The 24,128-nt window shown below is 42.6% G+C and overlaps 2 protein-coding genes across 11 annotated transcripts in view; both read left to right on the top strand.

Annotated features, from left to right (window-relative positions):
* LOC139241781 (PGAP2-interacting protein-like) overlaps window positions 1-15,617 on the top strand; it is a 244,748-nt gene extending 229,131 nt beyond the window's left edge. For both annotated transcript variants that reach the window (XM_070870083.1, XM_070870084.1), the window contains 2 exons: window positions 1,964-2,119; window positions 11,846-15,617. In XM_070870083.1, the coding sequence (XP_070726184.1) occupies window positions 1,964-2,119; window positions 11,846-11,948 (259 nt within the window). In that variant the 3' untranslated portion in view covers window positions 11,949-15,617. The remainder of the gene's footprint in view (window positions 1-1,963; window positions 2,120-11,845) is intronic.
* Window positions 15,618-20,999: 5,382 nt separating this feature from the next.
* The window catches only part of dcun1d4 (DCN1, defective in cullin neddylation 1, domain containing 4 (S. cerevisiae)), a 115,418-nt gene continuing 112,289 nt past the window's right edge, over window positions 21,000-24,128 (top strand). For 3 of the 9 annotated variants that reach the window (XM_070870080.1, XM_070870082.1, XM_070870078.1), the window contains exon 1: window positions 21,011-21,096. In XM_070870080.1, the coding sequence (XP_070726181.1) occupies window positions 21,088-21,096 (9 nt within the window). In that variant the 5' untranslated portion in view covers window positions 21,011-21,087. Of the gene's footprint in view, window positions 21,097-21,454; window positions 21,499-21,883; window positions 21,993-24,128 lie in introns of those variants that run through there. The other 6 variants (XR_011588954.1, XR_011588953.1, XM_070870074.1 and 3 more) reach the window with 5 other exon arrangements.

Below are 24,128 nucleotides of genomic sequence, written 5' to 3'. Positions count from 1 at the left end.
TTTTCAAACTCAGTATAAAAGTCTATCATATTTGGGTCACTCTTCCCTAAAGACTCCTTTACTACAAGCGTATTAATTATTCTTTCCTCGTTGCACAATACTAGATCTAAAATAGCCTATTCCCTCGTTGGTTCTTCAACATACGGATCTAGAAATCTATTTTGTATACATTCCATGAATTTGTCCTCTACACTATTACTGCAAATTTGGTTTGCCCAGTCTATATGTAGATTAAAGTCCCCCATGATTACTGTATTACCCTTATTACATGCGTTTCTAATTTCCTGATTTATACTCTGCCCTACATTACAACTGCTGTTTGGGCGGCTTATGAACCACTCCCACAAATGTTTTCTGCCCCTTGCTGTTTCTTAGCTCTACCCAAACTGATTCAACAACTTGATTTTCAGAGCCAAGATCCTTTCTCTCTATATCTTTATCATCAGGGCTATCCCTCCTTTTTCCATTTCGCCTATCTCTTCTAAAAGTTAAGTATCCTGGACTATTTAGTTTCCACATCATTAATTACATAGTTTTAGTCATTATCAAGGCTCTTCACTTTATACATTTGGATTTATTTTTGGTTCAGAGCTAAATCATTGCACAGTATAAAAGCACTTAATGGATATCCACCTTGATAAGCGTTTTTATTCCTGTCTTGCTTAATTGAGTTGCTTGGATGTTTATCAGTGGTGTACTTCAAGATGATGCTTGGGTGGCCAGTAATTAAAATGTTGCTGATTACATTTGTGAGCCTATTACATTTTGCCAGTGTCTCTTTGAATACTACCTTCATATTCCTTTTTGCACCAGAGTCAGGTGTGGCAAGTGTGAGGCAGAACTTAAAACTCTCTCTCAAACTCTTAAGTGGATAAAGAACTTGCCTCAAGCCATCTTCCTTCCAGAATTTGGCACCGAAAGTTTGGATCCCAGGATGTGCATGCATCATGTTAATGACTAGATTTCCATTGGTTAACCTTCAAAATATGTCAATACTGCATATTCTATTATCAAGAGGAGCATAAATTATTTCTCTATATACTATCAGATACAGTAAAATTCTTAATTTTTTGAACTTTTTTTTTAAATTGTAAAAGGCTACATGGATTTTTTTTTATTTTTTTTTTAAAGTGATTTAATTGGGCTTTCTATTAATGAAGGATCCATAATTCTCCAGTCGTCTTGCTTAACCCTTGCCACTGGACCAAGACCAAGCTCGAGGGACCGCCTAAGCAGAATAATCATAATTATTCATTTTGATATCCAAGTTTATACTTTAACAAGGAGCTGGGAGATTTTTTTTCCCATCCTAACTGAAGTTCAGCTACAGCAACCCTTCTATTATTCAAGTGAAGAAAGTTAAAGCACCACAACTGGGGATGACGTTCCTTTTTAAGAAAAATTCTCCACTACGCTTTTTATTTCAACTTAACTATGTACACATATTATCCAATACTCACACCAAGTCCTGCTCACCAAACACCCCTGTGTTCACTGACCTACATTGGCTCCCGGTTAAACAACACCTCTATTTCAAAATTCTCATCCTTGTTTTCAAATGCCTCCATGGTCTTGCCCCTCCCTATCTCTGTAATCTCCTTCATCCCTACCACCTTGCCCCTCCCACCCCCCCACTCCCGAGATATCTGTGCCCCTCTAATTCTGCTCTCAAGCATCCCTGATTATAATTGCTCAACCATTGGTGGCCGTGCCTTTTGTTGCCTAGGCCCCAAGCTCTGGAATTCCCTGCCTAAACCTCACCCCGCCGCTCTAACACTCTTTCCTCCTTTAAGACGCTCCTTAAAACCTACCTCTGACTAGACTTTTGATCATCTGTTCTAATTTCTCCTTCTGTGACTCGGTGTCAAATGTTTTGTCTCCCAACACTCCTGTGAAGCACCTTACTACGTTAAATACAAGTTGTTGTTGTCAAGACACTACAAATATTTACCTTTTGTTTTAGGTTGGGCTATGCCCGCATTTCTCATGGTGGCCTGAGTGATACGGAAATCCAGTTGGCGAGATTTCTGATTCCTGATGACCAAAATCACTATGAAGATAATGATAAGGTTGAAACTGATCCTAAAGAAGTGCCTGAAGAAATTCACTTTAACTCCAGGTTGGTAAAAGAGAAAGTTGCATCCTGGGATGGCCACATTGATAGATAAATATGTCAGATGGTATCCTGACATTGAAAATTCTAAAACAAGTTTGCCTCATATGAACCATATGAAAATGACACAGGAGAAGGACAGCTGTTCCATTTAGCCTGTTTCATAGTCATGTTGCAATTAAGCATTATGACCCCTAGTGCTCCTACACATCAGCATATAATCTGCTGGAAAGCAAAAAGAACAGGAAAAAAAACCCTAATCCAGTTCAAAGAAAAATAATTTGGGGAAATTCCTTTCCAATTCCCAAAGATGATCAAAGTGAGTTCCAGGAGACTACAGTGACCATGAGGCACATCAGCTAATATCTCACCGAATTTTTGAACACAGTGGTATCGGCCTCAGCCAGGAACTCGTCCGGTTACATTTGGCATGCTTGCCTCAAACTGTAGGAGGTGGTGCAAATCCTAGGCAGTGAACATTATTTAAAGAACTTGATTACAAAATGTCATCACATAATACATGCAGGATAAAATATAGACAAGAGTATTGAGTCATTCAGAAGGGATCACCAGCTTACATTTATATGGTACCTTTTATGTATCAAAACATATCATGGTGCTTTATGTATGTGGTGATCAATGAATTGGTGGTAGGAGAGGAGTTAGGAGAGATGGTTGAAAGGTAAATTTTTAAAGAGGCTTTTGGAGGAGGGCAGATATAGCAAGATGGAGAGATTTAGAGAAAGGTTTCTAATGTGCAAGGTGTGGTGGCTGAAGTTATCTTCCATTGATGATGGTAAGCAGGAGAAAATGCACAGTAGAACAGGAAGGAATAATTCATACTCTATGTATCGAGCAAGAATTCTACTTCATATTGTCTCACCAGTGAAAACTTGCACGAGCTACATTTACGCAATGGCAAACGATCACTTGCTGTAGTGCATAAACCACATTCCCAGTTTCATGGGTTTGATTCATGCACTGGTTTTATGGTGTATATAAGCAAAATACTGCAAATGCTGGAAATATTCAGGTCAAGCAGCATCTGTGACAAGAGAAACAGAATTTCAAGTCGATGACCCTTCTTCAGAACTGGAAAAAGTTAAAGATGTAATAGATTTTTAAGCAAGTGTAGGGGCAGGGACTGGTTTTATGATACCATTTTATGAAGTCCATTTGTGAAGTAGATCAGTAAGTGTTCTATCACACACACACACTACAATGATCATGTACGACAATTCATACTGCAGTAATATGGACTTTTATTTCACTACATTATTCAACAAAACATTACATTAACTCACACTTAGGATGTAGTTAAATGGGGAAAAAAATCTATTTAAATTGGGTATGCGATTTATATGCAAGTTAATTATTTTTATTCCAGCAGTGGGATGGGTGTTGTTGAAGTATAGGATATGGCTTATGTGGAGGGATAGCCTACAAGTATGTATGTACCCTGTTGAAATTCCAGACATGTCCCATCTGGCACTTAATTTTAAACTGGGAAAACCCCAACAAGTACTTGAGGAGCAAGAGCTAAAATTTCCCTTTTCTGCATTACAGTTGAATTTTTCAACTTAATTGCAAAGGATATTGTCCATCAAGTATTATGTAAAATGCACAGTGGACCAGGAAAGTACTACATGTATATAATAAACGTATAGATTACATGCTGGAGTTTTATTAAATCCTCATTGCTACAATTAAAAGTAAAATTTCAACAGATCCACCAGCACTTGGAAGATACAAATATCTTTTATAGAAAGTTAGGGGCCAATTTTCTTGGTCTTTGGTACGAGGGATCCCCATTTTCCCAGGTGCAAAGGCCAGGGGGATAATGCACAGACACCTGTTTCACTGCGTCTCTGCCCCTATATAATCACAGGATTTAAGCAACCTCCCCTGGGTGGGGAGCTATGGCTTGCTGTGGGAGTCCTACGGACAGGCTGAAGACAAGCCGATGATTTTTCTCTTACAATCAGGGCTTTCTGGCAGCTGCTCTGTATCAGTAGTCAGAGATCCCAATTTCAAGAGATCCAATATATCTTAAATGTGCACCCATTTATCAGGTGCAAAGGCCAGTTGGTAGGCGAGCATGCACTTGGGATGCTCCCGGGCCATATTAATAACCCAGGATAGGAAATTACATCGCTCCTGGGCCTGGGAAGGGGCAATATACTTGAAGTACATTGTTGCTACCCAACAGGGGGAGGAATGGGCAGAAAAATTGGCCCCTGAACATTTGCATTATCATTTCCTTTTATGATTAACAACTGATGCTGAATAATTGCTTGGATTAATTTTCATAGCTATACATAGAGGTAGAATAGGTATTAGGAAATCGTGTTTTTTAAGAAGGCAGTTTTTTATACACTGGAATGTTTCATGATTAGAATTACTTTTTTGCTTTATTCTCCTTGCTCAGTCCCCAGAAAAGCCAATGATAGACCTGGCTAATTTATTTAACTAATTCAGCATCAACTTGTTCTTGTGGTCAACAAATACGTATATGTATTTTCTATTCCTCTTGGTCTCCCACAGCAACTTTAGCTTTAATTTTCAGCCTTAATAGTTACAAGATACACGTGGGAAGGCTCATAAATATGATGTCTGCAAGTCTTTCAAGGAAAATTCCTTTAAACCTCTTCAACTCATCAATCGCAATTTTAACTTGAGGCAAGCAGCAAGTGTGAGAACATAAGAACATAAGAATTAGGAACAGGAGTAGGCCATCTAACCCCTCGAGCCTGCTCTGCCATTCAACAAGATCATGGCTGATCTGGCCGTGGACTCAGCTCCACTTACCCGCCCGCTCCCCATAACCCTTAATTCCCTTATTGGTTAAAAATCTATCTGTGATTTGAATACATTCAATGAGCTAGCCTCAACTGCTTCCTTGGGCAGAGAATTCCACAGATTCACAACCCTCTGGGAGAAGAAATTCCTTCTCAACTCGGTTTTAAATTGGCTCCCCCATATTTTGAGGCTGTGCCCCCAAGTTCTAATTTCCCTTACCAGTGGAAACAACCTCTCTGCCTCTATCTTGTCTATCCCTTTCATTATTTTAAATGTTTCTATAAGATCATCCCTCATCCTTCTGAACTCCAACGAGTAAAGACCCAGTCTACTCAATCTATCATCATAAGGTCATCTCCGGAATCAGCCTAGTGAATCGTCTCTGTACCCCCTCCAAAGCTAGTATATCCTTCCTTAAGTAAGGTGACCAAAACTGCACGCAGTACTCCAGGTGCGGCCTCACCAATACCCTGTACAGTTGCAGCAGGACCTCCCTGCTTTTGTACTCCATCCCTCTCGCAATGAAGGCCAACATTCCATTCGCCTTCCTGATTACCTGCTGCACCTGCAAACTAGCTTTTTGGGATTTACAACATGCTGCGGTACAGAGGGACCTGGGGGTCATGAAGCTCAAAAGAGTTTCATGACCCCCAGGTCCCTCTGTACCGCAGCATGTTGTAATTTCTCCCCATTCAAATAATATTCCCTTTTACTGTTTTTTTTTCCCCAAGATGGATGACCTCACATTTTCCGACATTGTATTCCATCTGCCAAACCTTAGCCCATTCGCTAAACCTATCCAAATCTCTTTGCAGCTCTCTGTGTCCTCTACACAACCCGCTTTCCCACTAATCTTTGTGTCATCTGCAAATTTTGTTACACTACACTCCGTCCACTCTTCCAGGTCATCTATGTATATTGTAAACAGTTGTGGTCCCAGCACCAATCCCTGTGTCACACCACTAACCACCGATTTCCAAACCGAAAAGGACCCATTTATCCCGACTCTCTGCTTTCTGTTAGCCAGCCAATTCTCTATCCATGCTAATACATTTCCTCTGACTCCGCGTACCTTTATCTTCTGCAGTAACCTTTTGTGTGGCACCTTATCAAATGCCTTTTGGAAATCTAAATACACCACATCCATCAGTACACCTCTATCCATCATGCTCGTTACATCCTCAAAAAAGGGTGATGGGTCGAGCGTCAACCTGAATCACCAAGGTGAAGCCTGGTCCAGTTTAACTTCCAGTCCTAATTGAAATAGACCAGTTCTGACTCCCATGAAAACCCGGCATCGGTGATGCCAAACTGGCGGGCAGGAGTCAGATGAGCAAGGCAGGAAGACTCAGTCGGGGACCCATGGAACTCAGAGGAGAATTCAAGCTCCTTGTAGCTCCCCCAAAGAAATCTTTGAAAAATAAAAAATCTCTGACCAGTTCTGAGCCTGCTGATCCTTGGTGCTGGGATTCACTGGCATGACCAGCAGCAGGCACCAACCCCGCTATTGCGGGTTTAAAAAGTGGTCGGTTCTGAATTACATCATCAGACTCTGGCTTTTGAATTCAATGATGCCCTCACATGCCTGGGGTGAGGACCTCACACGCTGGCCAAAATGTGCCTATTAAAATGGCGCAGGGTGCATGTGCAGTGTTGGTCTGGTGAGCACCACACTGCCGATAATTTACTCCCCAAAAGCCCCATTCTTGTCGAGTGCAGGGTGATTAAAATCAGCGCTATTATTTTGGTGGCAGTGAGGGAAGAGAGAAACTACATTTGACAAGCAGTCTTCAATTGAGTTAGTTACTCAATGTACAACCTTGTTTTTGGATGTCAGCCTTAGCTCACTGGTAGCATTCTTACCTCTGAGTCAAAAGCTTGGGAGTTCATGCTCACTGCAGAACCTTGAGCACATAATCTAGGGAGACTAACATGGTGACATGACATTAGAAGAGATCAAACAACATAAAAAGACATTTAACATCGAAAGTGGAGAGATAATTGATAAATTAATCAAATTTAGAGAAGATAAAACCCCTGTCCGGATGGATTGCATCTGTGCATATTAAAATATGTTAGAGAAGAGATAGCAGAGGCACTATTACATACGTAAAAGCTAATTAAAAGAGAGATAGAACAAGTCCAGGGAACAATAGACAGGGCTGTAGTAATTCCCGACCCCTGTATGGCTCAGAAACATGGACCATGTACAGTACACACCTCAAGTCGCTGGAGAAATACCACCAACGATGTCTCCGCAAGATCCTACAAATCCCCTGGGAGGACAGATGCACCAACATTAGCGTCCTCGACCAGGCCAACATCCCCAGCATCAAAGCACTGACTACACTTGATCAGCTCCGTTGGGCAGGCCACATAGTTCGCATGCCAGACAAGAGACTCCCAAAGCAAGCGCTTTAATCTGAACTCCTTCACGGCAAACAAGCCAAAGGTAGGCAGCGGAAACGTTACAAGGACACCCTCAAAGCCTCCTTGATAAAAGTGCAACATCCCCACTGACATCTGGGAGACCCTGGCCAAAGACCGCCCTAAGTGGAGAAAGCGCACCCGGGAGGGCGTTGAGCACCGAGTCTCGTCGCCGAGAGTGCAGAAATCAAGCGCAGGCAGCGGAATGAATGTGCAGCAAACCAGTCCCATCCACCCCTTCCCTCAACGACTATTTGCCCCATCTGTGACAGAGACTGTGGTTCTCGTATTGGACTGTACAGCCATCTAAGGACTCATGTTAAGAGTGGAAGCAAGTCTTCCTCGATTCCAAGGGACTGCCTATGATGATGAGGAGGAGGAGGAAAGAAAATGGTATGTTGGCCTTTATTACAAAAGGATTTGAGTATGAGTAAAGATGTCTTACTGCAATTATATTAGGGCCCTGGTGAGACTACACCTGGAGTATTGTGTACAGTTTTGGTCTCCTTACCCAAGGAAGGATATACTTGCTATAGAGAGAGTGCAACGAAGGTTCACCAGACTGATTCGTGGAATGAGGAGATTGTCCTTTGAGTAGAGATTGAGTAGACTAGGTTTATATTCTCTAACGTTTCGAAGAATATGGTGTGATCGCATTGAAGCATACAAAATTCTTACAGGGCTTGACAGGGTAGATGCAGAGAAGATGTTTCTCCTGGCTGGGGAGTCCAGAACCAGGGGTCACAGTCTCAGAATAAGGGACCGGCCATTCAGATCTGAGATGAGGAGAAATTTCTTCACTCAGGGTGGTGAATGTTTGGAATTCTCTACTCCAGAGGGCTGTGGATGCTCAATCGTGAGTATATTCACAAGATACCGGTATAATGCAGGAAAGTGGAGTTGAGGTAGAAGATCAGCCATGCTCTTACTGAATGGTGAACAGGTTCAAAGGGCCGAATGGCCTACTCCTGCTCCTATTTCTTATGTTCTTGTGCGTAGCTTTAAACTTACCTCCTTGATCCAGTGACCCGACCATACTCGCCCCGCCCCCACGAGGCCCCGATCCTCCGAACCCCACCCTCTCTCCAATCGCTGACCCCCAGACCGCCGATCCGAAACCCCCCCCCCCCCCCCAATCCAGGGCACCGGACCAGCGATGCATAGTGAGGCCTACCCGCCTGCAGGCAGCCAGCCTCTCAAGCGGGCTGGCTGCGGGCGAGAATGAGATTCAAATTTACCCCCGCCCCCAATCCGCCTACCTGGAGAAAATCGCGGCCAATGTATTTGGATTTTCAAAAGGTCTTCGATTAGGTACTGCATAGTAGACTTATGACTAAGGTCAAAACATGTGACCTCAGGGGACAAGCACCAGAATGGATAACAGGCTGACTAGAAAACAGAGAGTTGGGTTAAAGATAGTTACTCAGACTGGCAAAAGGTGGGATGTGGTGTACATCAGCAACTTGTATTTCTATAGCGCCTTTATAGTAAAACATCCCAAGGCGAAACAAATAAATTTGACACCGAGCCACATAAGAAATTACAGCAATGACCAAAAGCTTGGTCAAAGAGGTAGGTTTTAAAGAGTGTCTTAAAGGCGGAAAGAGAAGTAGAGAGGCGGAGCAGTTTAGGGAGGGAGCTTAATGTCCAGACAGCTGAAGACACGGCCACCAATGGTTGAGCAGTTATAATCAGGGATGCTCAAGAGGGCAAAATTTGAAGAGCACAGATATCTCAGGGGGGCGGGGGGAGGGGGTTTTGAGGCTGAAGGAGATTACAGAGAAAGGAGAATTTTGAAATTCAGACGTTGCTTAACCGGGAACCAATGTAGGTCAGCAAGCTCAGGAGTGATGGGTGAGCAGGACATGGTGTGAGTTAGGACACAGGCTGCCGAGTTTTGGATGACCTCAAGTTTACATAGGGTAGAATGTGGATGGCCAGCCAGGAGTGCGTTGGACTAGTCGAGTCTAGAAGTAACAAAGGCACGAATGAGGGTTTCAGCAGCAGATGAGCTGAGGCAGGGATGGAGACGGGCAATGTTATGGAGGTGGAAATAGGCGGTTTTAGTGATGCCACGGATGTGTGACCGGAAGCTCATTTCAGGGTCAAATATGACACCTAGGTTGCGAACAGTCTGGTTCAGCCTCAGACTGATGCCAGGGAAAGGGATGGAGTCGGTGGCCAGGGAACGCAGTTTGTGGTAGGGACCTAAGACAATGGCTTCAGTTGTCCCAATATTTAATTGGAGAAAATTTCTGCTCAGCCAGTACTGGATGTCAGCCAAGCAGTCTGACAATTTAGCGACCATGGGAGGGGTCGAGAGAAGTGGTGGTGAGGTAGAGCTGGGTGTTGTCAGTGTACATGTGGAAACTGTCATCTTGTTTTTGGATGATGTCGCCAAGGGGCAGCATGTATTTGAGAAATAGGAGGGGGCCAAGGATAGATCCTTGGGGGAACACCAGAGGTAACGATGCGCGAGTGGGAAGAGAAGCCATTGCAGGAGATTTTCTGGCTACAATTGGATAGATAAGAATGGAACCGGGCGAGTGCAGCCCACCCAGCTGGACGATGGTGGAGAGGCGTTGGAGGAGAATGGAGTGGTCAACTGTGTCAAAGGCTGCGGACAGGTCAAGAAGGACGAGGAGGGATCGCTTACCTTTGTCACAGTCCACAAAGGATATCCTTTGTGACTTTGATGAGAGCCGTTTCGGTACTGTGGTGGGGCTGAAACCAGATTGAAGGGATTCAAACATGGAGTTCCGGGGGGGGGGGTAGGCAGCTCACATGGCGATAGTTAAAGGAGAGGCATCGGCCATTAAAAAAACAATTCTGATGATTTTGCCGAGCGGTTCATTGGCGCTTTGAATGCGAGGTCTGTGCCGCGATCGGTCAGCCCAGCACTCTGCTCGAGTGCCGGGCTGTTGGCACGGCAACCCTGCTCCCCAGCGGTCCAGGGAGGCTCATTTTTATACTGCAGAGTTTGCAGATTGGGCCCTTCCCTTTAATTAAAGGGAAAAGCCCCTCTTACACGGCAGCGCTTTGTGACCCAGTGCATAGCTCTTTGCCCCGCTCCCTACTTATCTGCCTCGCTAGCACCCCAAAAAGGAAATAGAGCGTGTTATTTTGCGCTCCACTTTCTTTTCGGGGCAGTAACCCGAAGTTAGCGAGCGGGGTGGGACTTCCACGCCTGCCGCAAAATGTCCCACCTCCCAGAAGTTAGCGCCCCCAAACGGGGTGCAATGGAATTTTTCCCCCTAAGTGTCTCAATGGGGCAGAGGGATACACAAAAATAGTGACGCAGGTTAATAAGGCCATTAAAAAAATGCAAACCAAATCTCGAGGGATAGAATTGAAAAGCAGAGAAGTTATGTTAAACTTGTATGGACTTTGGTTAGACCACACTTGGAGTGCTGTGAAAGTTCTGGTCTCCATATTATTATAAACAGGATATAGAGGCACTGGCGAAATTGCAAAAAAAGTATTAATAGAAATATACCAGAATTGAGGGGTTATACTAATCAGGAAAGATTGAACAGTCTGGGGTTCTTTTCTCTGGAAAATAGAAGACTGAGGGGTGACCTGATAGAAGTCTCCAGGATTATAAGAATGTAAGAAATAAGAGCAGGAGTAAGCCATACGGCCCCTCGAGCCTGCTCCGCCATTTAATACGATCACGGCTGATCCGATCATGGACTCAGGTCCACTATGAAAGCGTTTGATGGGGTAGTCATAAAGAAGATGTTTCAACTTGCGAGGGAGACCAGAAATAGGGCCATAAATATAAGATCATCACGAATACATTCAATAGGGAATTCATGAGAAACTTCTTTACCCAGGAGTAGTTAGAATGTGGAATCCCTACCAGAAGGAGTACCTGAGGCGACTAACATAGATGTATTTCAGGGGAAGCTAGATATGACAATTAGCACATGATGGAAAAAGGAATAGGATATGTTGATGGGATTAGATGAAGGATGGGAGGAGGCTTATATGGAGCATAAACACCGGTATGGACCTGTTTGTCCATAAGCCCCGTTTCTGTGCTGTAAATACTATGTATTATGTAGGCTGGCAGTACTGAGAGTGCTGCAATGTTAGAGGTGCCATCTTTCGAATATGATGTTACACTGCTCTTTCAGGTAAAATATAAAAGATCCCATGCACTATTTGAAGATAAGCAGTAGAGTTTTCCCCATTATTTCCCACATTACAACAGTGGCTACACTCCAAAAGTACTTAATTGGCTTAGAGACGTCCGGTGGTAATGAAAGGTCTTTCTTTATGTCTTGGCCAATATCTATAACATCACAGACAGATTATCTGGTCATTTATCTCATTGTTATTTGTAGGATCTTTCTGTGTGCAAATTGGCTACCATGTTTCCCTACATTAGAGCAGTGGCTCCACTTCAAATTTACTGTGAAACAAGTTGGGACATACTGTTTATTCATTGTTTCTCTTGTTTCTGAGACACTATTTTGTTAATAATTATATTTTCCTTCCTAGATTCGGATCCTTTATGATTGGACACAACACCGAACACATTCACCACTTTCACATGAACACACCAAAGTACTTCCTCCAGCATAATAAAAAAGAAGAAAGTTAAAATGTATATATGATTGCACTAATAGTAATATGCTTGTATACATCATATTTGAAAGGCATATCGGGAGTATTACAGTATATAAGGAAAGTTGTAATACTGTTTATTAAGGATGGTAATGAATGGTGGCAAGCACATTAGAAAACACATACCAAGAAAAGGCCATTCAGTTTTATCATAGACTCAACATCATCTATTACTAAATTGTGCAAAACTGCAGAACAGCGAGATAACCTTACAATCTACATTATTGATCCTTGCTTTCTTTGGCATGACTTTTTCAGGGTCCCAGTAATTTAGAAACCAATATGTTCCACACAACTTTCAATTGTCTCTATCTGTACTTATTCTTATAACCCTCAAATCTGTTTCTAATGAGATATTCAACCAACCTTTTTGGCATTAATTGACACGTCAATTACTTTGCTTGGAAATCTATTCACCTTACAAAAAGCAAACTTCACTCTAATCTGATGTTCATGCTACATATAAAACAAATGCTATAATGCAAAGTGAATGCAGACTTAATTGGTTTTGAATGATGGTGAAACAATCTTTAAATACAATACAGTAGTCATAAATTACATCAATGGTTCCTGGTCCTGATCTGGCCACCCTTACATCCTGGATGGAAGTGACTACATGAATACATGAATACATTGGGTGAAAACAGGATTGGGCTTTGCTGCAGAGAAATCATTATTTAGCTCAACTCCCTTCAATTATACCTACTGTTCATTGAGCATTAGGCAAGCCCGATTCCTGCAGCTGATGAACTTAGTGAAGGGATCCCTAAAGGGGTAAAAATGATTTTAAAAAACTGTGGATAACAAAACTCCAAGTAAATTATAATTTTGTCCCCATTCTTAAGATTATACAATTCCATTTCCGAGTTGGCATAGTGAACAGACAACTTATTTCAAGGCATCTGACACTTGTTCTTGATTCAATGACTGGTTTAAAAGCAGTATTGACAGTAGGCTAGGAATAGGGTGTCTGTTTGACCTTTTGGTTAAGGATGACCGAGAAATACAGAAGAAAATAAATAAATATAACTATACTTTAAAAAGACAGCTAAAGATAACCTATTTTTTTACTTTCACTAGGCTATGTTGCCTTCTAAATACCTTAAAACAAAAGCCCTGCTGTAACTCTAATGGATTTACCCAGAATTCTAATATAACATGCATTGCTTGTCGCGTCTTTGTCTTAGAAACATAGGGTTCAATTTTCCCCAGTATTTGCACCGTTTTTTTTGGAGCAGGCTGCTTTTTCTGGCCTAACTTAAAAATCCCCAGTTTCCCCAATCAATTTGCACCAGTGTAATTCAGTTAGTTACGAATGTTTTGAGTCACCTTTTATTTCAGCCAAATCGGGCATAGGCAGCCACCTACGCCACTTCTGGCCATTTAGGGAAGTTTGGCCAGCTGAGAGTTACTCCAATTCTGATTAGGCCAGCGTATGTGGCCTGTCCTGAAAAACCTTCCCTAGAGTTAAGGAAATCGGCGCAGCAGATGCCCAGACACACTGAAAGAATTGAAAAACACATAGCAGCAACTTACCTCCAATCCAGCCCGAAGGCTGTCCGGTCCCATTCTCAGTCCCCGGTTTATGCACACACAGTCCGGTCCCATTCTCGGTCCCCGGTTCATGCACACACACAGTCCAGTCCCATTCTCGGTCCCCGGTTCATGCACACACACAGTCCGGTCCCATTCTCGGTCCCCGGTTTATGCACACACACAGTCCGGTCCCATTCTCGGTCCCCGGTTCATGCACACACACAGTCCGATCCCATTCTCGGTCCCCGGTTCACCCACACAGTCCAGTCCCATTCTCGGTCCCCAGTTCTCTCACACAGTAGACAGAGAGAGCCGAATTGGCGACGGAGAAGACCGGACAGCCTTCAGGCAGGGTTGGAGGTAAGTTGGTGCTATGTGTTTTTCAATTCTTTTAATGTGTTGGGAGCTAGCTGTATGCTTCAGCTCGCATTGTGTCTCTGGTTACCATGGCGGCCCGATCTTTTTGGCGCAGATCAAGGCTCCACCCCCGAAACTAAAGGTCGGGTTAGGCCACTCCAAAATGAAGAGATGCAACGGGGAAACATACAGCATTTTTTTTTTAACGTACTTGGGCCCCAAAAAATTGGGCGTAACTCTTCAAGTACGCCAAAAAAATGCTTAGGGGAAAATTGAGCCCATAGAAACATAGAAAATAGGAGCAGCAGGCAGCCATTCGGTCCTTCGCGTCTGCACCGCCATTCAATATGATCATGGTTGATCCTCTACCTCAACACCATATTCTCGCTTTTTCCCCATACCCCTTGATGCTTTTGTTTCTAGAAATCTATCGATCTCCCTCTTAAATATATTTAGTGACTTGGCCTCCAAAGCCTTCTGTGGTAGAGAATTCCACAGGTTCACCACCCTCAGTGAAAAAAGGTCTCCTCATCTCGGTCCTAAATTTCCTACCCCGCATCCTGAGACTGTGACTCCTTGATCTAGACTTCCCAGCCAGGAAAAAACATCCTCCCCACATCCAGTCTGTCCAACCCAGTCAGAATTTGATACCTTTCAATGAGATCCCCCCTTATTCTTCTAAACACTAGTGAACCCAATCTCTCCTTATATGACAGTCCTGCCATCCCAGGAATCAGTCTGGTGAACCTTTGCTGCACTCCCTCAATGGCAAGTATATCCTTTCTTAGGTAAGGAGACCAAAACTGCACACAATACTCCAGGTGCAGTATCACCAAGGCCCTGTATAACTGTAGTAAGACATCCTTGCTCCTGTACTCAAATCATCTTGCAATGAAGTCGAGAAGGAATTTCTTCTCCCAGAGGGTTGTGAATCTGTGGAATTTTCTGCCCAAGGAAGCAGTTGAGGCTAGCTCATTGAATGTATTCAAATCACAGATAGATAGATTTTTAACCAATAAGGGAATTAAGGGTTATGGGGAGCAGGCGGGTAAGTGGAGCTGAGTCCACGGCCAGATCAGTCATGATCTTGTTGAATGGCGGAGCAGGCTCGAGAGGCTAGATGGCCTACTCCTGTTCCTAATTCTTATGTTCTTATGAAGGCCAACATACCATTTGTCTTCTTAACTGCTTGCTGCACCTGCATGTTTGCTTTCAATGACTGGTGTACAAGGACACCCAGATCCCTCTGTACATCGACACTTCCCAAGCCATCACCATTTAAATAATACGCTGTCTTTATGTTTTTCCTACCAAAGTGGATAACTTCACATTTATCCACTTTATACTGCATCTGTCATGTGTTTGCCCACTCACTCAACCCATCTAAATTACCTTGCAGCATCTCTTTGCATCCTCCTCACAACCCCACCTAGTTTTGTGTCGTTACATTTGGTGTGTGTGTGTGTGTGTGTGTGACATGAATAGCTGGGGCCGAAACACTAATCCCTGTGGTACCCCACTAGTCACTGCCTGCCACCCCGAAAAAGACCCGTTTATTCTCTTGTTGGAGAACCCATAGAAAACCCTCTCAACAATATGTCACTTATGATGCACTTCGTGTAGATTCCCAAAGGTGGTATGTTATATTTGTAGAAAAGTTTTTGCAAGATGCAAATAAAAGAAGACAGTGCTGCCTAGCTGAATGATACAATTAATATTTCATTTATAACAAAACTGATAATGGGGGGGGGGGGGGGGGGGGGAGGAAAGAGTTCCTCTGTGGTGTTGCATAACAAAATCGCAAACTAGTTATTTTCAAACAGGTATGCAGTTCTGTTATAACTACAAGTAGTTAGTTTTGGATAAATAACAATGGAAATATTATATTCATAAACAGGTTACGTTCGTAATCAGGTAGAAAAATGGAGATCTAGAGAATGATCACGCTGACCTTTAAAAGTACGATTGTAGGTAGAAAAAAGGCCAATAGGATTGGGAGTTTTATACATAGAAATATTGTATACAAATACAAGAGATTGCTTAGCCACGGTTGGAGTACAGGGAGCAGTTTTGCACACCTCATTATAGAAAGGATATTGGAACCAAGAAAAAAGTGCAATGTAGATTCACGAGAATTATGCCAGGGAAGTAAATAATTGGGGATGCATTCACTGAAGGTGTCTAAGTGTTCAAAATGTTGAGCAAGTAAATAGTGAAAGATTAGTTCCACTGTTGAGAGTTGGTAGTAAGGGATGTAAAGTCAAAATTAGTACTAGAATAAAATGAGATTAGAAGGATGTTTTTGAAGCAAAGGGCTATTATAGGATCCATTAATGTAAGTGGCTATTGAAGTAAAGTAAATGTGACATTTAAGAGGAAATTAGATAAACAAAGAAAAATGTTAAAAGATAATGGGAAAGAGCAGGGAAGTGGTTTAAAGTCAATAGTTTTAGTGGGGTACTAACATCAGCCTAAATGTGTTAGGCTGAAAAGCCTTGTGTACCAACATTTCTACAATCTGTTATGCCTTTTAATAAAGTTATTTGAAATTTGATACCAAAATGAGTATTTCATTGCAACATTTACACTTTTGTCCTGCTTTCAATGTGGTTATTCTACTTCTATATTATTTTACAAAATTGAGTATTGCTTATGTCTGTTTAAATGAAGTAGCATTATTGGTCATATGGACCAATCCGATGAGAGAACTGTTCCCTAACTATATTTATGAAAGTCCAGTCCATAATATTTAAATTTAATCTTTTTCTTTGATTTCATCTCAAATGTACCATTTCAGTTTCAAATACAAATCCCTCCTTCATTTCAAATTTACCCATCTCAATTTGATGCACAATTTGTTCCCACCTCCCCTTTCTTTTGGGCCCTCCTACTGCTTTGATTCACACCTCTTGCTTTTTTTCCTTCAAACACAAAAATGACAGACAGGTAAAAGAAAACCTGTAGGTTCTGACTGCCCATAAGTAACACCACAGGAATATAAAACACAAGATAAGGGCATGTCCCATTTTGGTGCCATGCTTTTTGACTTGCTCAAATTTTATATTCAACAAATCACAACTCAGTAGCTACAATCTTCAAATAAAACAAAGTAGAATTGGAAGCAATCAAATTGCTCCAATACATTTTCTACATGTTTTTCACTGCTATTTTTTTCCTTCAATATCACCCTCTCCTCAAAAATCCATCTCTAACCTCCCTTTCCTCTCCAAAATCCTTGAATGTCTTTCCCACAATTCCACGTATGAATCTCTCCAATCAGGTTTCCGCCCCTGCCACAGTACTGAAATTACCCTAATCAAAGTAGGAATCAACAAAGCCAACAAATCTTGAACCACATAGCTAAAACAGCAGAATACAAGTCAGGAGGAGTAGTGATTGAACTGTATAGTGCACTGGTTAGACTGCAAATCTAATGTCCAGTTTTGATCATCAAGATACAGGGAAGATGTTGAAGCATTGGAGACAATGCAAACAAGAACCACAAAAGGTAATCCCCAGCATCAAAGGTCTGAGTCATGAGGGAAGACTGGAGAAACTTGGGCATTTCAGCCTGGAAAGGAGGCAACAATGGTGATCTTAGTTAACAGTATTGAAAAGGTAAATCTGGAAAGCTAATTTACATTAAATTGCAAGGATATAATAAGTTTAAACTAGTAAAAGATACATTTGGAATTAATATCGAAACTTTTCACACAATTAATACGTGATGGACTCCGGATAAAAGTCGTGCAGTTGAAAACCCTGAAAACATTTAAGAAGCAATTGGATGCTGCAATGAGTGGACTTTACAGTCTTTCCATCTGAACCTAAATGGGCCAAATGACCTTCTTGATCTGTGATTATCCTCTGCTCTCATGAACAGGAGTTGTTCACGATCTGCAAATTTGTAAGAAACAAGATTGTTATTGCCTCAGCTATTAGCATGAAGATCAAGATTTAGCGACTGAGCCACTGTAGTTTAAGAAGCTACCTGAAGGAAATTAGTAGAATACCATTCACATCAAACAAATGGGAGAGAAAGAAAAATCAAAAATTTGAGCACGTCCATCAGCATTAGTAAACAGAAAAGACGTGTTAACAATTTGGGTATAGACCCTTCATCAGCAAGAAAGTATAATGTTGTATGATAAATGGATGAGATCATTGATATGAAGAAGGGAAGGGGACAGAGAAAGAGCAAACCCTGAAAGACAAAGAAACTGGACTGTCAAGGAATGATTATCTAAAGCATAGAGGGAGCAATTTAGGAGGAAACTAAATATCGCAAAACATAAGTTTGATGAAATGCTCACAGTTTTGGAGGTCAGACTCTATTGAAGGCTTTGCAATGTCTAGTACTAAACATCAGCACAAGTGTATTCCACCACAATCTGTAACCTTGTGGCCCGGTGTATCCCTCGATCTACCATTACAGGCAAACCAGGTGACCAACCCTGGTTTAGTGAAGAATGTAGAAGAGCATGCCAGGAGCAGCACCAGGCATACCTAAAAATGAGGTGCCAACCTGGGAAAGCTGCAAGGCAGACTATATGCATGTTAAACAGCAGAGGCAGCATGCTATAGACAGAGCTAAGCAATCCCAGAACCAACAGATCAGATCAAAGCTCTGAAGTTCTGCCACATCCACTCATGAATTGTGGTGGACAATTAAACAACTAATGGATGAGAAGGCTCGATGAACATCCGCATCCTCAATGATAACTGAGCCTAGCACACAAGTGCAAAAGATAAGGTTGAGCATTTACAACCATCTTCAGCCAGAGTGCGGAGTGGATGATTCATTTCAGCCTCCTCCTGAGGTTCCCACCATCACAGAAGCCAGTCTTCAGCCAATTCGATTTAGTCCACATCATATCAAGAAAGGATTGAGCATACTGGTACAGCAAAGGCTATGGGCCCAGACAACATCTCGGCTGTAGTACTAAAGACATGTGCTCCAGAACTAGGCACGACTCTAGCCAAGCTGTTCTAGTACAGCTACAACACTGGCATCTACCCAACAAAATGGGAAATTGCCATGGTATGTCCAATCTACAAAAAGCAAGAGAAATCTAATCTGACCAATTAGCACCCCATCAGTCTACTCTCAATCATCAGCAAAGTGATGGAAGGGGTCGTTGACAGTGCTATCGAGTGGCACTTACTCATCAATAACTTGTTCACCGATGCTCAGTTTGGGTTCCACCAGGACCACTCGGCTCCAGGCCTCATTACAGCTTTGGACAAAAGAACTGAATTCCAAAGGTGAGGTGAGAGTTCTCAGGGCAGTATCCTAGGCTCAACCATCTTCAGCTGCTTCATCAATGACCTTCCCTCAATCATATAAGTAGTGGGGATGTTCCCTGATGACTGCACGGTGTTCAGTTCCATTCGCAACTACTCAGATAATGAAGCAGTCCGTGATCTCATGCAGCAAGAACTGGACAACATTCAGACTTGAGCTGATAAGTAGCAAGTAACAATCGCGCCATCTCCCCATGACATTCAACGGCATTACCATCGTCGAATTCCCCACTATCAACATCTTGGGGGGTCACCATTGACCAGAAACTTAACTGGACCGGCCACATAAGCTGCGGTGAGTGACTCACCTTCCGATTCCCCAAAGCCTTTCCGGCATCTACAAGGCACAAGTCAAGAGTGTGAAGGAATATTCTCCACTTGCCTGCAGCTCCAACAACACTCAAGAAACTCAACACCATCCAGCACAAAACAGCCTGCTTGAGTGGACCTCCATCTACCACCTTAAACATTCACCCCCTCCACCACCGGCGCACCATGGCTGCAATATTTACTATTTACAAGATGCACTGCAGCAACTCGCCAAGACTTCTTCGACAGTATCTCCCAAACCCATGACCTTTACCACCAAGATGGAAAAGGGCAGCAGGTACATGGGAACAGCACCAAGTCACACACCATCCCGACTTGGAAATATATTGCCATTCCTTCATTGTCACCGGGTCAAAATCCTCGAACTCGCTACGTAATAGTACTGTGGGAGTACCTTCACCACACGAACAGCAGTGGTTCAGAATGTGGATCATTATCATCTTTCAAGAGAAACTAGGGAGGGGCAATAAATACTGGCCTTGCCAGTGATGCCCTTGAATTAATAAAAATAAACATTATGTAGCAATAGTCTTCAAAAATAATGAGGGTAGTTTTATACAAGACACAAAGAAGCAGCCAATATTACAATTTTAAATTGAAATTGATTGGAATAATCTGTTTAGACTTTTGTACATCTCATTAGACGCGAGAATATTTACATACTGTATCACCCTCCACAGGCACTGTATGAGGGAATGCTTCCAACATCTTGTTTTTTTTCCCTAGATGAATAACCTCTTTATTTAAAGTATGACTGCCAGAAACTATACGCTATCTTGCTTCCAATATAGTTGACATAATTCCCACCTACTACATATGTGGTTGCATACTTGCAGTGGTGTACACTCATAACCGTGAGACCGTTTGCAAATTGATTTGTACAAAATTGAATTATGTGCATTTTAAAGAGTGGCAAGAATTTGAACCAGAGTGATTGCCATTTCTAATGAGTGAAACTTGACAAACCATTGCTGAGTCAGAGAAAATCTGAATCCAGACTTATGCAGAAAGTGTAACCATATCCCTGACCTCAACGGCACAATCCAGACCCCTCCTTCACCCCGGCCATCCCCTCCCCCAACAGCCACTGCGGCAAGCCCCTCACCGACACTCTGATTGGTCCACAGATTTCTGTTGCTAGGATAGGAGCTTATTCCTATTATTTACTGCAACGACGAGGGTGTGGTTTAATTAGAAAAAAAAGTAAAAGTTAGCCCCGGAAAACAAAGTGACACAAAGACACTGCCAATATCGTTCATACAAGGAGTATGTGCTTCTATTAAAGAGTACATCGCAACGAACGATAATAAATAACCTGAAGTGATACCCTCTGCGCTACACAGCTGAAGTTGAAGGAGGAGCCCCACTGCCGGCGCTCGGTGAGCCACTGATTCTAAACCGTCTTTTGATTGGCATTCCACCAGCGAATCGAACGCTGCACTGAAAATTACGTAACGCGGACGGCACGGACAGCCAATCGGCGCGGCGTGGGGGCGGGACTTCCGTTGTTACTGGCTGGCTTTACCGGCACGAGCGGAGCGGTTGTCCAGCGGCGTTCTGAACTATCACTGCATTGAAAATGCACGCGGATGCAGTCAGTAAGTATGGACTCGGTAGCTCCGGTCCCTGGCCCACCCCTCCGGCCACTGCTGCCCTGATTGCTCACACACACACACACACACGCATAAGCTCGCCATCCCAATGTCCGCACTAGTGGCCGAGCACGTAAGCTCATTTGTTTTTGTTTACATCTGGCGTTGTGTATTCTCTTTTCCCCCATTTTTATTTCATCTAGATTTTTCGTGTCTCGCGGAACAAAGGTATGACGCAGTTTTTCTGCTATGTCCCCCTTAAAAAGCGCTGAGCAGATTGCTTTTTCGTCTTGTTGATCGGTTGAAGGTGAGGAACGGTAACGTAATAAGTACGTAGTGGTGAATTTCGACGGATTCGTGGCGGCGGTGGAAGCAGGGAACTGAGCACTCCCTTTTCCCCTCCCCCAAGTGAGTGTAAAACCTGACTAACTCTGCTACGAAGCCGACTTGAGTTGCATTTACTTAAGGCTGTCAGGGAAGAGGATGAGATGGATGTACGTCAACGCGCAGGCGCAACGTTCGTGACGTATTCTGGGAATTGTAGTTATGTGACGACACGTTCTCTCGTTACGCGTGACAACCCGTCACAAGGAAACTGCAATTCCCACAGTACTTTGCGCACTAACCTGGGGAAGTCTTCTCACTCAGGAGCGGAACTCCTTCTTCCCAACTGATTGGTAGACAAGCTTTCTATGTACTTCTGTCTGCCGATCCTTTACTTTTGTTTGGTCAGCTTCAGTGTCAGTCATTAAAATCAATTTATATTTTTCTTTTACTTATTGGTTGCACTTTAAAGACAGTTTCTTTTTTTGAACGGGAATTGTTTTAATTACTCTGTCCGCCATAGGGATATTCACCCACTAGTGTGGCTATGCAAGATATGGTGATAATTCTGCGTTCAGGTCAGTTGATTTCTAGTGCAGTCAACATCTGGTAACAAATGTTCCAATTTTGTTTAATTGTCTAATTGTAGAAGCTTGTCATGTGGTGTTGATGGTAACAAAAATTCTCTTGGACCAATTCTGATTAAAAATGGTTCCTACTGATTTTGTACAAACCTGTTTCTTTGATTTGAATGGCTCACAGCTTTCCACTGAGAACAAGTCTCAAGTTTGCTTATTATTGGAGCTGTGTTGCATGTCTGTTTACACTATAAGAATGTAGTGCAACCTTTTCTGTCTGCTTTTTGCTAAGTTGGAGTTGTGGCACATGCCACTACGGTAGTCATTTTAAGTTTTGGTTGCAGCATGATTGGCATTCCTGATTTTTCTTCAGTACCTCCAGAACTTTCGGGATGAAGATGAATCAACTTCTGACCTGATTCCAGTTCTGATGTAGACTCCTTTAGATCAAGTTACACTGCCTCAGTACTTTGCAGTAGTCTTTCTAACTCATGGAACAGGATAAAGAGGAACAAAACCCTACATTTAGCAGTATTGACTGGTTCAATACTGCTTGTATTTATCATTGGCACCAAATGTAAAAAGTAAAGTTTATTTGAGGGATTTGGTTTATAACGGAGTATAAAGTGCTTTATAACTGAAATAGAAAGTAAATCAAAGGAAACACATTTATGTTCTCAAATTCTCCAATGTTCAGGACAATTCAGAGATGTACTAATTCTGCATATTTAAAACACTTGAGACAATGTGAATATGCATATAAGACAATCAACCTATGAAAATTCCCTTATTTTCCAACACAAACTTTGGAAAGATAACATGCCCATATACAAGCACTATTACCCCCCCCCTCCCCGCCCCCTCCAGATCAATAGGTCACAACTCCAGTGTGGGAAACATGATTTTTATGCATGCACTGCCGACATTGTCTATAGATAAGCGGTAAGAGAGCTGGAGCTTACAGGATACACAGGGCAGTGGGATGGGACCAAGAGTAGGTTTGTGCGTGCTCTAAGCGTGTACTGTGGTACTATTCACCAATGACTCATATTTTTAAGACCATTCTTTTAAACTACAAATCGTGATTTAAATTTCCAGTCTTGTATGCAGTACTTAACAATGTAAGATAAAAGTTATTAGCATGGATAGAGGATTGGCTAACTAACAGAAAACAGAGTCAGAATAAATGGTTAATTCTCGGGTTGGCAATCAGTAACTAGTGGGGTGCCGCAGGGATCGGTGCTGGGACCCCAACTATTTACAATCTATTAACGACTTGGAAGAAGGGACTGATGATACAAAGATGGGAAGAAAAGCAATGTGTGAGGAAATCTGCAAAAAGACATAGGCCAAGTGAGTGAGCAAAAATTTGGCAGATGGGAGTATAACGTTGGAAAGTCTGAGGTTATGCACTTTGGCAGAAAAAAAAATCAAAGAGCAAGCTATTATTTCAATGGAGAAAAATTGCAAAGTGCTGCAGTGCAGCAGGACCTGGGGGTACTTGTGCATGAAACACAAGGTTAATATGCAGGTACAGCAAGTGATCAGGAAGACAAATGGTATCTTGGCCTTTATTGCAAAGAGGATGGAGTATAAAAGGGGGGGAAGTCTTGCTACAGCTATACAGGGTATTGGCGAGGAAACACCTGGAATACTGTGTATAGTTTTGGTTTCCATTTTTACGAAAGGATATACTTGCTTTGGAGGCAGTTCAGAGAAGGTTTACTAGGTTGATTCTGGGGATGGGGGGGTTGACTTATGAGGAAAGGTTGAGTAGGTTGGGCCTCTATTCATTGGAATTCAGAAGAATGAGAGGTGATCTTATCGAAACATATAAGATTATGAGGGGGCTTGACTGGGTGGATGCAGAGAGGATGTTTCCACTGATAGGGGAGACTCGAACTCGGGGGCATAATCTTAGAATAAGCGGCCGCCCATTTAAAACTGAGACGAGGAGGACTTTCGTCTGAGGGTTGTAAATCTGTGGAAGCTGGGACATTGAATACATTTAAGACAGAAATAGACAGTTTCTTAACCGATAAGGGGTTATGAGGAATGGGTGGGGAAGTGGAGCTGAGTCCATGATCGGATCAGCCATGATCGTATTAAATGGTGGAGCAGGCTCAAGGAGCCGTA

The sequence above is a fragment of the Pristiophorus japonicus genome, chromosome 2 (assembly GCF_044704955.1).
Source record: "Pristiophorus japonicus isolate sPriJap1 chromosome 2, sPriJap1.hap1, whole genome shotgun sequence".
NCBI classification, from domain to species: domain Eukaryota; kingdom Metazoa; phylum Chordata; class Chondrichthyes; family Pristiophoridae; genus Pristiophorus; species Pristiophorus japonicus.
The sequence above is the reverse complement of the archived record's forward strand: the minus strand, read 5'-3'. Positions and strand labels throughout refer to the sequence as shown.